Raw genomic sequence first — 11,226 nt, 5'->3', positions numbered from 1 at the left:
GGAGCAGCTGAAGCTTCAGCCAGAGATATGGAGGAAGATGAAGCAGAGGAGGAGGATGCATTTGATGAAGATGATGATGAAGAGGAAGAGGAAGATACAGAGAGCTCGGACTGATGAGGAGCTGAGATAGCATTTACTGATGAATGCTATCATATGATTATGCTTTTGTGGTTTAAGTTTTCTGAACTTATTTGTTTTTGTTTTTAGATTAGGGTTTGATGTACTCTATTGAACACCTGGTTTGTTATGATGGTTTGCTATTAACTGTGATTGTGTGATAAGTAATGCTTGATGATGCTTATTGATTGATTGATGTTGTGATGATGTGCACATTAAAATGCTTATACAGGTGATTCACAAGCTTTGTGAACAAATGCATAATATCATGATTGTGATTGTGAAATTAAGCAGGATGTGCATGTCAAATGTGAATGAGCTTATATGTGAGGTTTTGAGCTCCAGAGTTATTATTGTTGAATGCTATTACTTTGAAAGCATGAATGATTTTGCCCAGGTTTTCTATGATTGAATCAATTGCTTGTTTTGCATCATATGATCAAAGGCCGTGTTTTTGAAACCTTTTTTATTGGCCAAATTCATAAAGTTAGCCTTATAAAAGAGAACACGTTGTGTTCTATCCTTTGAACCCTTAGCCTTAAATATACACTGAACACCCTTGCTTGAAAATCTTTACCTTGAGTTAAGTAGAAGATCTTGTGTGGTATTGTTAAATGTTCAAGTTTGGGGTTATTGGGAACACATGAAAAAGGAAAAAGCATTGAGCTAAGAGCTAAAAAGTAAGAATATGCAAAGAAAAGAAAAGAAAAAGAAGCAAAGCTCAATGCAAATGCAAAAGAAAATTCAAAGGCAAGTTGGGAAGAATAAGAATATTTGTGTTGATATGACTCTCTTAACTCAAGGATTTTGTGATCCAGAAAAACCAATTTTCTTGTTAGCCCAGCCACATTATAAGCCATTGAAAAGTCCTTGTGATGATGCATGCTTGTGAATGTATTTGATTGTGGTAAAATGAAAGGCAAAGTTGATTCATGTGACATTGTGATAGTGGAGTGAATGAGTGAAACACTTTACCTCTTATACACTTGTGTGTTGAGTGAAACACTTTACCTAGTGAGGAAAGATTCCATAAGCACATGAACATCCATGCTTAATTGATTGATCATTCATGAAAAATAGCATTTGTTGGAACTTAAATGACTTTGTGAACACTAAAGCATGTGCACATCTTGAATTAACTCTTGGTCATAAGTTTGAGTGAAGTTATTACTTATCTTGAAAAGAGGATTTTGAATGAGTGAACCATCATATGAATTGGTTGGAGATGGAGTTACATTTTGTTTGCTTGAGGACAAGCAAAGTTCTAAGTTTGGGGTTGTGATAACAGTTGAAAAACTGTTATTTTCATGCTTAAAAGTGATACTAAAAGCAACCTTTAGACTTAGAAACTAGCTTGAAATCATGCATTTTGTTTATATTTTCAGAAATAAGAGAGCTGGACAGGTTTATGCTTGATTTGAGTGTTTTTGTGCAGGTTTTGAGGTGAATTTGGTGAAAGAAGTGAAGAATGAGAGAGAGGACATTAGAAAAGACAAGAAAGAGTGCAAAAAGAGAAGTCGAAGGCACCGCTCAGCGGCAAATTACCGCTGAGCGGCACTCAAGAGGTGGCGTTGGAACCGCTGAGGGGCAAATGGCCGCTGAGGGGAAGAAAGAAGACGCGTAACCACCGCTGAGCGGTAAATGGCGCTGAGCGGCACTTTTTGGGCTTGGACTTTTATAATCTTTTGTAACTCTAGATTAGTATTTAAGGGCTTGCACGTCCTTTAGTTAGTATCTTTGGCAGAAACGAGGCAAACACTCTCTCTTTCACCCCTTTGAAGGAGGATCTTGGATGCTCAGGCTACCTCTTCACCTTTATTGGGTTTATTCTTTCATACTTTCATTGTTATTCATCTAGGTTCACCATGAATATGGTGAACTAAACCTTGTATGTTTGTTGGGGAATTAATGTAATCTCTTGAAGCTCTCATATATGGAATCTGTTGAGTACATCTTTGCATTAAGACATATGCTTTCTTTTCATCATTAGTTAGGGTTTTTCCTCTTTGCTCAATGCTTGCATTGTTTAACTCATTCTAATGCATGATTATTGGTTTTGTTGATACGGACACGTACGGGGAAATCTAGATCCGGGGAATTTCTCCCAATATTTTACTGACAACATTATATTGGTTGCCTTAAGCTCCTGCACTCATGAACTAATCATTAGGAATGCTAGGAATTGTATGAACTATTTGATTAGGGAGAAGCCATCTAGAATGGTACATTAGAGAGTGGCATTAACAATGATGATTTGAAAGAGGAATTCCTAAAATATATGAGAGTGGATGAGATGAAATTGACCCCCAACAACATATTCATTCATTTAATCCATTGAAAGTGTTTATCTTATGTCTTTGCCATTGATCAATTCATGCATACATGTTTATTTTCGTCTTGCATATTAAAATTTCAATCATTGTTTTCTTAAGTCTTAGCTAATCAAGAAATCACATAACTAAACTAGGCCGTGAGTCCTTTGGGAAGAACGATACTTGGTCTTACCAAGTTTTATTACTTGAACGATTCGGTCATACTTGCCGATTGTGAAACAAGTTTGTGACATCATATTTTGGTGCTTACAAATTTGTCCATCAGCTAGGACCCGTTTTCTATTATTTTTGTGTTCTATTTAAGGACTTGGATGTCCTAGGATTCACATTTTTGGACGGAATAGGCTAAGAAACACACGCTTTAATCCCTCGGAGGCGGATTTGGATGCAGAAGCTCCTATCTTCAATTTCTAGGGTTTCATCTTTCATTCTTTTTCCATTGTTCTTCTAGTTTCACCATGTCAATGGTGAACTAAACTCTATTTGTTGTTGGGAATGATGTAACCTTTGTAAACTTTCATGTATTGAATTGGTTCTTCATTATATATGCTTCTTTCATTAATTATTAGGGTAATTCTTCTTTGCGTAATGCTTGCTTTGTTTAACTCATTCTTTAGCATGATGTAAAATTTGCATGAGTACCGGAAGGTATCTTATAATTCATGATCCGGAGAATTATTCCCAGAAGTAGTATTACTCAGGAATGAGGGTATGAGTTCTGGTTGTCTTAAGCTTTTGTTCTTCAGAATTAATTATTAGGAATGTTAGAAATCGTATGAACTAACAGTTAAGGATAGGCTTTCTTCGCCAAGGAATCGAGTTTTAAGTATTTTAGATAGTGCACTAGTACAATAAGAAGAAAAGACACTGGTTATTTTTTATTATTGGCATCAGTTCTGTAACCGAGGCATATGTGGGCGAGGTAAAAAGGCCAGACTTTATGCCTCAGTCATGGACCGAGATAAAACCAGATATGAATTTGCCTCGGTTCTTAGATAACCGAGGCAATATCATATTTTTTTTTCAGATGCAACCCGTTTCAGTACGCAACCAGCAATCATAATTTGTTTCAGTTCTCAGCAACCATAAATTGTTTCAGTGGTGCAAGTCATTGTTTTCCAAACAACTAGAAAATCCCAATCCCAATCCGAGATCAAAACAAACCTAACATTTCTCAATTTCAGAAACCCAAAGTCCTTGTGATTGTGAGTCTTCACTAGCCTGGCCTCAAGAACAATGCCAAAATCTACAAAATTTCACAGATCTAACATGGTTAAACTTCTACAACGAACAAGATATGAAGAAGAGGCAGAAGAACAAGAGTAGATGGACACCTTCTGCAACGAACCAGGAAGCTCCCTTAGGGTTTCCAATCACACAAGGCTTCGATCGCTGGAGGAAGATTGTTGGTCTAGGGCAGCAGCGTTCCATTAAGGGGTGAGAGGGTAGCGGCGACTCGCGGTGGATCTGGAGCGGTGGATGAAGATGAAGATATAGAGGGGAAGAATGGCGGAGGGAACAACGACGGAGGGCTCGCCGATCTGGAGCGGCTTGGCGATGGCAATCTGGAGTAGTGGATCTAGAGCGACGGAGCCAACAACGGTGGAGGCAGCAATGACGGAGGGCTCGCCGATCTGGAGCGGCTTGGCGATGGTGATCTGCAGTGATGGATCTAGAGCGGCGGAGGCAGCAATGGCAAAGGCAACAACGACGGAGGGCTCGCCGATCTGGAGCGGCTTGGCGATGGCGATCTGGAGCGGAGGATCTAGAGCAGTGGATGCAGCAGTGGCGGAGGCAACAGCGATGAAGGCTACAACGACAGAGGCTACAGTAGTGACAGAGGGGAAGAATGGGAGAGAACATAGGGGAAGAATGGGAGAGCACGGACGAAGAAGAAGTGAGAGCACGAGGGAAGAAGAAGATGTTGGGGTGTGGAAATGAAAGAGATCAGAGAAATGAAGGGTCGCACATGTGTATAGGCATCAGTTGTTTTGCAACCCGAGACCATAGAACTGTGTATAGGCATCAGTTGTTTGGCAACCCGAGACCATATAACCTTTTCATAAAGTTGTCAGACAAAAAAGCAGAGTATAGGTCTCGGGTGTTCTTCTAACCGAGGCAATATCATCATTCTGCCTCGGGTTAAGATGTAACTGAGGTATATAGTCTTTTCCGTTTCAGGTTTTGCATAACCGAAGCGTATATGGCGTGTTAGATTCCACTTTTTTTACTAGTGGTGACATAGACATTAATGAAGAAGTAGAATTCATATATGCATAAGAGTAAACTAGGTGAAATATAACCCGTACCAAAATATTCATTCCATCATATCATTTAATAGTGCAAAATTAGTAAATAAAAAAATAGTAAATAAAAAAACAAAGCAATATATATAGTTGATGGTCAATAAGAAAGCAATACATAGAGTATTAGGACAATTGTTATAACCATAATAAAAAGAATTAAACATTTTCTATTCTCCTCTCCTCCATGAGTACAATATTGAGAAGAGTCCCCACGTATAAAACTCAACCTGAGATATATTATGCCAAATGGTGATCATCATATACTTTTTATACTCCACCGACAGTTTGGTAGAGCACGTCTTCAAGTACAAGTACCCCATAAACAACCCTACCGATATAACTACCAGTACCAGATACATCACAAATCCAATAACTTTCTTCTTTCCCTCTAATACCTGTGAAGCTTTCTTCAGTGCCTCGGTTCCACTAATCTCCTCACGAACCGAGATATCAATTGCCAAGTTCCCAAAAGTGCCCACATACGAGAACATTAAGATACCTCCTGCAACCAAAATCATTGTACCAATGTTGCTGGCTAAGACGTGACTTTTTACTTCATGTTGCTGCTCACAACTAGAACTAATTATCAACGCCAAGCGCTGATGCAAAAGTAGAATTCCCAAGAGTATACAACCCAATTTAACTAGTCTTACCAAGAACCACGTAACAAGTAAGCTTCTAGCGGGTTTAGTAACTATTGATATGAGGCTTGCGATGCTCAACACCGCTTCTGAATCCGCTCTCTTCTTAGAGACCAAGATGTAGGAAATTGGCTTTAGCAAGGAAAACATGGATATGGCAAGAACGGCAAAACCTTCAACTTGTGCGATAAATGAGACATACTGGAAGTTTGCGTCTGCAAAGCTGCTGAGGTCTTCACTATTTGTGAGAAAAACATTGGACAAATACCCCGAGACATAGAAGCAGTAGAAGTAGGAGGGAGGCATCACCAATAAACACAAGAAAATTGTGAATATGATTTTATGTGCAGTGCAGAAATCTTGAAGGTTTCTCAGAAATCCTGCCAAACCCATTTAGATCGATAAAGGGTTCAGAGTATTTCCTTATTGAAGGTGAAGATGAAGACTACTGAATTCAACTGTTTTGACGGCGAAAGTATAAAAATAGATTACATGGGCGAAGGTTCCTTGTAAGGCCTAACAGTGGTGCAGTTGAATATTTCATTCTGACCCACGAAGACTTTTAATGAGGCAGTGAATGCATCGGTTTTAGATAGAAAAAGTTTGAAATTTAATGGGCGTTAATTATTTCATTAAGGAAAATGTTATTTGGACAACAAAAGTTTGACACAATTTTGACAACGGCGACGTGGCAGCTGTGCATTGGCTCAGTGAATTGAAAACAAACCAGAAAAAACCCAAAATACCCCTCACCCCGGTTCACTGAGCCAATGCACAGCTGCCACGTCGCCGTTGTCAAAATTGTGTCAAACTTTTGTTGTCAAAATAACATTTTCCTTTCATTAAATCCCCTGTCATATGTCAGAGCCATCCATCCGTCAGACGTCTTTATAAAATTATTAAATTATAAAATTATATAATAAAAAAATTATAAAATTATAAATTACAAAGTTATTTAAATTTTAAAATTATAAAATGTGTATATAAAATATAAAATTTTAAAAAGGTTTAAATGTTTATTTCATGTATCCAAAGTAAATTTTTGTTTAACATCTGTTTTAAAAATATAGACATTAAATCTTAAAATTGTCAAAATTGTATGAATTGAGTCTCTTCCATTAAATAAACACAAATCGACTTAAATCCAAACTGACATGATAGAGGAATCTTCATTTCTTTCTTCTCTCTCTTCTATTTTTTTTAAATGCCCAGCTTTTTCTTTCTTTCCTATATTTTTATTAAATATTTATTTTTTCTCTCTCTCTTTCCTCCGCAACCTCTACCTCCAAACCATCACTTCTCTGGTGAGTTCCTTCGCTTGTCTCACTTGCCCTTGCTCGTCTCACTCGCCCTTGCTCGTCTCACTCGCTTGGATTATCTTCCAACAACTTCACCGGTCAAATTTCTTTCTTTGTCAACAACTTAACCCACCTCACTGGTCTCTTTTTGGAACACAACGCCAACAGGAAACGTAGATCTCTGTGGGCAACCCCTTCTTCCCGGCTCCGGCGCCGTCTCCCTCCTCCAATTCGACCCCGGCCACGGCGCTGGGGCATGTGTGTTCGGAAACGTGAAATCCGAGGTTGACGTTTGAGGGTCTGGTTTCGGAGTGTGGTGATCTTATTTGGGGTTTGGAATCAATTTTGAAACGAGAGAACTGGTGTTCCATGGAAGTAGTTGGGAAGTCGAAAAAGTCAGAGAAAAAATGGTCCATTGTTGCAGATGAGTGAGAAGTTGAAGATTGGGAAGTTTGATTCAGATGAGGTGAGATTTGGTTCCTCAAATAAAAAAGAGAAGTTATTTTTGGTGACATCAGAAGAGGAAGAGGGTGTGATCGGAAGAGGAGAGAGTTCTCCGAGAAGGTGCAGTTTTATTTGATTGTTGAAGAGGTTTGCCATACAGCGGTCGAAAATATACTGTTATATTGTTATTAAATTTTCAACATGCTAGTTTTTTTATTTGAAAACAATGTTTCTCTGTAAATAAAAAGAAACAGAAAAAAAGTGAAAATCGTGAAACTTATTTGTTAGTGTTCTTTTGTAAAAGAATTTTTTTTTTTGTGTGTTTGTTGCAATTATTAAAATTTAAAAATATAAATAATTGAAATTCGGACAAAAATACATTTTCTTAATTATATTATAATACAAACATGTATGTGATATAAAACTAATCAAATCAGTTTTGCATTTTAAAATTTTATAAGAATGTGCCGTTTTTTAGTATATAATAAACTTAGCTGGAGTATTTGTTGTCAACTTAAAATGAAATTGTAGCCTGTTAGGAAGTGTTAAAACAATTTCATTTTTCATGTACTACTAAATCTAGCAGAGAACAATAACTATTTAACTTTAATTAATAATTTGATGTTTTTATTTAGATGTGTGATTCATTTTGATTTTAATTTTGGTTTTTATTTAATTGGGTTTCTATTTCATTAAAGTAGATTTAATGGTATATATCTTTACATTGATATTAATATTATTTAAAAATTATATAGATTTGTCACTTATTAAAATTAAAGAATTTAAGAATAAAAAATTATCTAAATTTTAATATATAAATACTGATTTAGAAATGGTTTCTTATGAGGTAAAAGATGGAGAAGGAGCATGCTTGAGATGTTCAAGAAGCTGAAGGAAGATTTTGAGTGTATGAGAGATAGTGAAAAATGAAGATATATAACCAGAAACACTAGTAGAAAAATACCTTTTTATGACAGACCTATTATAACGGATAAAAATTATCCATTATAATAGGTTGACCGGTGGCAGAATGGTAATAAAAGTAAAACATATTATAACGTAGTTTTATAAATCTGTTATAATATGAAATGCGGTGGCAAACTTGTAAATAAATTTAAAACATATTATAACGTAGATTTGTATATCAGTTATAATTTCAAACACAGTGGCAAACTTGTAAATAAATTCAAAAGATATTATAACGGAGTTATACATATATGTTATAATACATAAGAGGATTAGAAAACTTTGGTAATATATTAGAACTGATTTTAAAAAATATCTCATAATATCTCTCAAAAATCTGATTTTTCTATTTTCCTCAACAATTTCAGTCAGGTTAAACTCTCGAAGTCTTGGCAAGCCCTAATTTCTCCTCACATTGAATTGATGGCGCGATCTTCCCACATTGTTGGCTCTCCATGGTCTTCCCACGCTCTTCATGTCGTCATCTCGGAGGCGCCAAACAAGTAATTTGTGTTACCGGAGCTTCCGGTTACATCGCTTCCTGGCTCGTCAAGTTTCTTGTCGAATGTGGCTACACCGTCAAGGCCACCGTTCGCGACACGAGTATGTTTTTTTACTTCTGTAATTTTTGTTTTCGTCAGTGATTATTTGTGGTGATACATTACTATTTGGAAGATTAAAGATTGGTAATGTGTGATGTGTAGATGATCCCGAAAAGGTAGATCACTTGCTCAGCCTTGATGGTGCGAATGAGAGATTGCATCTCGTCAAGGCGAATCTTCTAGAAGAAGGTTCCTTTGACTCTGCCGTTGAAGGTTGTCACACTGTGTTTCACACTGCTTCTCCCTTTTTCAACGATGCCAAAGATCCGCAGGTTTGCTTCTTTTGCGATTTGATTTATGTATTTATTTTTTAATCTGTTTTGGCTGTGTAATATTTTGTTTTTAATTTATCTATTGCAGACTGAGTTGTTGGATCTGGCAATGAAGGGGACTCTGAATGTTCTGAAATCGTGTGTGAACTCGCCCACGCTGAAACGCGTCGTTTGAACTTCTTCTATTGCTGCAGTTGCGTTCAGTTTTTGCTTTAATTGTAGAACTGTTTTAGCGGTGGAGATTGCTAGAGGGATAATGTATTTCCGTGAAAAGTGTGAGGCTTGAATCATTCACTGTGACATAAAGCCTCAAAACATCTTGGTGGATGAGTTTTGGACTGCCAAAATATCCGATTTTATGTTGCAGAAGAATTATCGAAGTTCATGCCCCTAAACCTGAGGCGGTTAGTCTCTGCTCCTGGGCTTATAACTGTTTTGTTGCAGGAAAACTCAATAAGCTTTTTCCTTGGGAAGTGGTGGATGACAAAACTGCTGTGGAAAATATGGTTAAAGTGGCACTTTGGTGTATCCAAGATGAACCTTTTCTTCACCCAACAATGAAGAGTGTCGTATTGATGTTAAAAGGGGTCACTGACAGAAATTCCTCCTTGTCCCGCTTCTAATTCTACTTGAATTTTCTCTGTTAAGAAATGTCGCAGTGTTCATGAATCATATGCTTTTCAGTTTATTTGTTTGTGGTTGTCTTACTGTCACTTGTTAGGCTTATTTTATGGTGTTGTTTAGGTAACAAGACAGAAGTTGAACTAGTAATGCATAAGGTTGGGATGGCATTGTTTGATTAATGTAGCCAACTCCAACTAATGGGGTAAGGCTTATCTAATGAAGTTTGGTTTATTTAACATTAGTTTTAAAAAGATATGTGGATACTTATTACAATCATTTATTAGATATTATTTCTTAGCTTACTGTTTCTTATCCATGAATAGGTTGACATTTTGATTCTCAAATATATTATTGTTGAGAGCAATTATGAGCAAAGAAGTTGAAAATATACACTTTGGTGATGGTTCATGCATCAACAGTGAATGTGGTGTAGTTGGTAACACTCTTCATAAAGAAGAAAATGGCAACATAGAAAAACAATTTCATAGCTGGGAGATGAAAGAAGAACCCGTGTAGGTGATCAAGATCAAGAAAGTTTTTCTATTTATTTATGGAAAAGAAAATCATTTGTTCTAAAAATGATTTGTTCTTTTAACTCTCTTAATTTTTAGAACCAAGGGTGTTTTAAAACAGGAATATGATGATTATAATTTATTTTTTTTTAAAAAAAAACATATATTATAACGTACTAAACAATGTATGTTATAATATCTTTCGTGCATATTATAACTGATTTCAGAAACTACGTTATAATACGTTATTATAACGTAAATTTCTGCTATGTTATAAAATGTGCAGACTTATTATATCGCCCAGAACTATGTCCCTAGTAACTACGTTATAAAAGATCACTTTTGTACGTTATAAAATGTGATTTTTCCACTAGTGAAAAGATGTTCATGTTTCAACTAGGTGCCTCCAATGATATAAAAAAGATTAAAAAAGAGAGAAAAAGCTGGGGCATTTCAGGAAAATTAGAGGAGAGAGAAGAAAAAATGAAGATTCCTCCGCCACGTCAGTTGGGAGTTAACTCCGTTTGTGTCCATTTAACGGAAGGGACTCAATTCATACAATTTTGACAATTTTGAGACCCAATGTCTACATTTTTAAAACCGGGTACTAAACAGAAATTCACCTCTTAACATAGGGACAAAGTAAGCATTTAAGCCTTTAAAAATTTATAAAATATTATATGATTTAAGTAAATAGTGTGACATAAGGATTAAATATGTTTTTAGTCCCTCAAGTATCACGTGATTTTGGGTTTCGTCTCTCTTTCAAAAGTTTGTTCATTTTCATCATCTTCTTTAGTAAACTCAAATTTTTAGTCCTCAAAAAGTGACGACCTTAATTTTTCTCTAAGTTGGCTAACGGTTTACCACGTAACTTTTCATTTTCTGAAACGTGGATCCTTCCTTCATGCATCTTCACGCTTAAGCTTCTCTCCCTCCCTTATTCATCTTCATCATCCTCCAACTCCCTTCATCGTCGGGCCGCCCCCTCTCCCTCCGTCTCTGACTGGTGGCAAATCCTTCCACACTGACAAGATCGACGCCAACATCTCCCACTCTGTCTCCATCATCGGCGAGTACCTTTTCCTTCCTCTGTCTCATTTTTCCATCT

At 36.5% G+C, this 11,226-nt stretch overlaps 2 protein-coding genes and 1 pseudogene across 2 annotated transcripts; 1 reads left to right on the top strand and 2 right to left on the bottom strand.

Annotated features, from left to right (window-relative positions):
- Nucleotides 1-4,821: 4,821 nt before the first annotated feature.
- LOC148194225 (uncharacterized) lies at nt 4,822-6,027 on the bottom strand. The gene has a single exon (XM_088097862.1). The coding sequence runs from the start codon at nt 5,788-5,790 to the stop codon at nt 4,924-4,926; it is 867 nt and encodes a 288-aa protein (XP_087953988.1). The 5' UTR covers nt 5,791-6,027; the 3' UTR covers nt 4,822-4,923.
- A 715-nt stretch (nt 6,028-6,742) lies between these two features.
- Nucleotides 6,743-7,295, bottom strand: LOC148194224 (uncharacterized; annotated as a pseudogene).
- A 1,265-nt stretch (nt 7,296-8,560) lies between these two features.
- Nucleotides 8,561-9,177, top strand: LOC124828974 (cinnamoyl-CoA reductase CAD2-like). The gene is made up of 3 exons (XM_088096079.1): nt 8,561-8,708; nt 8,810-8,979; nt 9,068-9,177. Exons 1-3 carry the CDS (start codon nt 8,561-8,563, stop codon nt 9,152-9,154), a joined length of 405 nt encoding a protein of 134 aa, XP_087952205.1. The 3' UTR covers nt 9,155-9,177.
- Nucleotides 9,178-11,226: the final 2,049 nt, after the last annotated feature.

Source organism: Vigna umbellata, chromosome 8 (assembly GCF_029865625.1).
Source record: "Vigna umbellata cultivar VRB3 chromosome 8, Vumbellata_1.0, whole genome shotgun sequence".
Classification (NCBI taxonomy): Eukaryota; Viridiplantae; Streptophyta; class Magnoliopsida; order Fabales; family Fabaceae; genus Vigna; species Vigna umbellata.
The sequence above is the reverse complement of the archived record's forward strand: the minus strand, read 5'-3'. Positions and strand labels throughout refer to the sequence as shown.

Excerpts from the sequence above, each read along its gene's own strand:
- LOC124828974 (XM_088096079.1), top strand. The coding sequence starts at position 8,561 with ATGGTCTTCCCACGCTCTTCATGTCGTCATCTCGGAGGCGCCAAACAA. Across the intron at positions 8,709-8,809 it reads GGCCACCGTTCGCGACACGA|ATGATCCCGAAAAGGTAGAT; the intron begins GTATGTTTTTTT and ends TGTGATGTGTAG. Across the intron at positions 8,980-9,067 it reads ACGATGCCAAAGATCCGCAG|ACTGAGTTGTTGGATCTGGC; the intron begins GTTTGCTTCTTT and ends TATCTATTGCAG.
- LOC148194225 (XM_088097862.1), bottom strand. The coding sequence starts at position 5,790 with ATGGGTTTGGCAGGATTTCTGAGAAACCTTCAAGATTTCTGCACTGCA.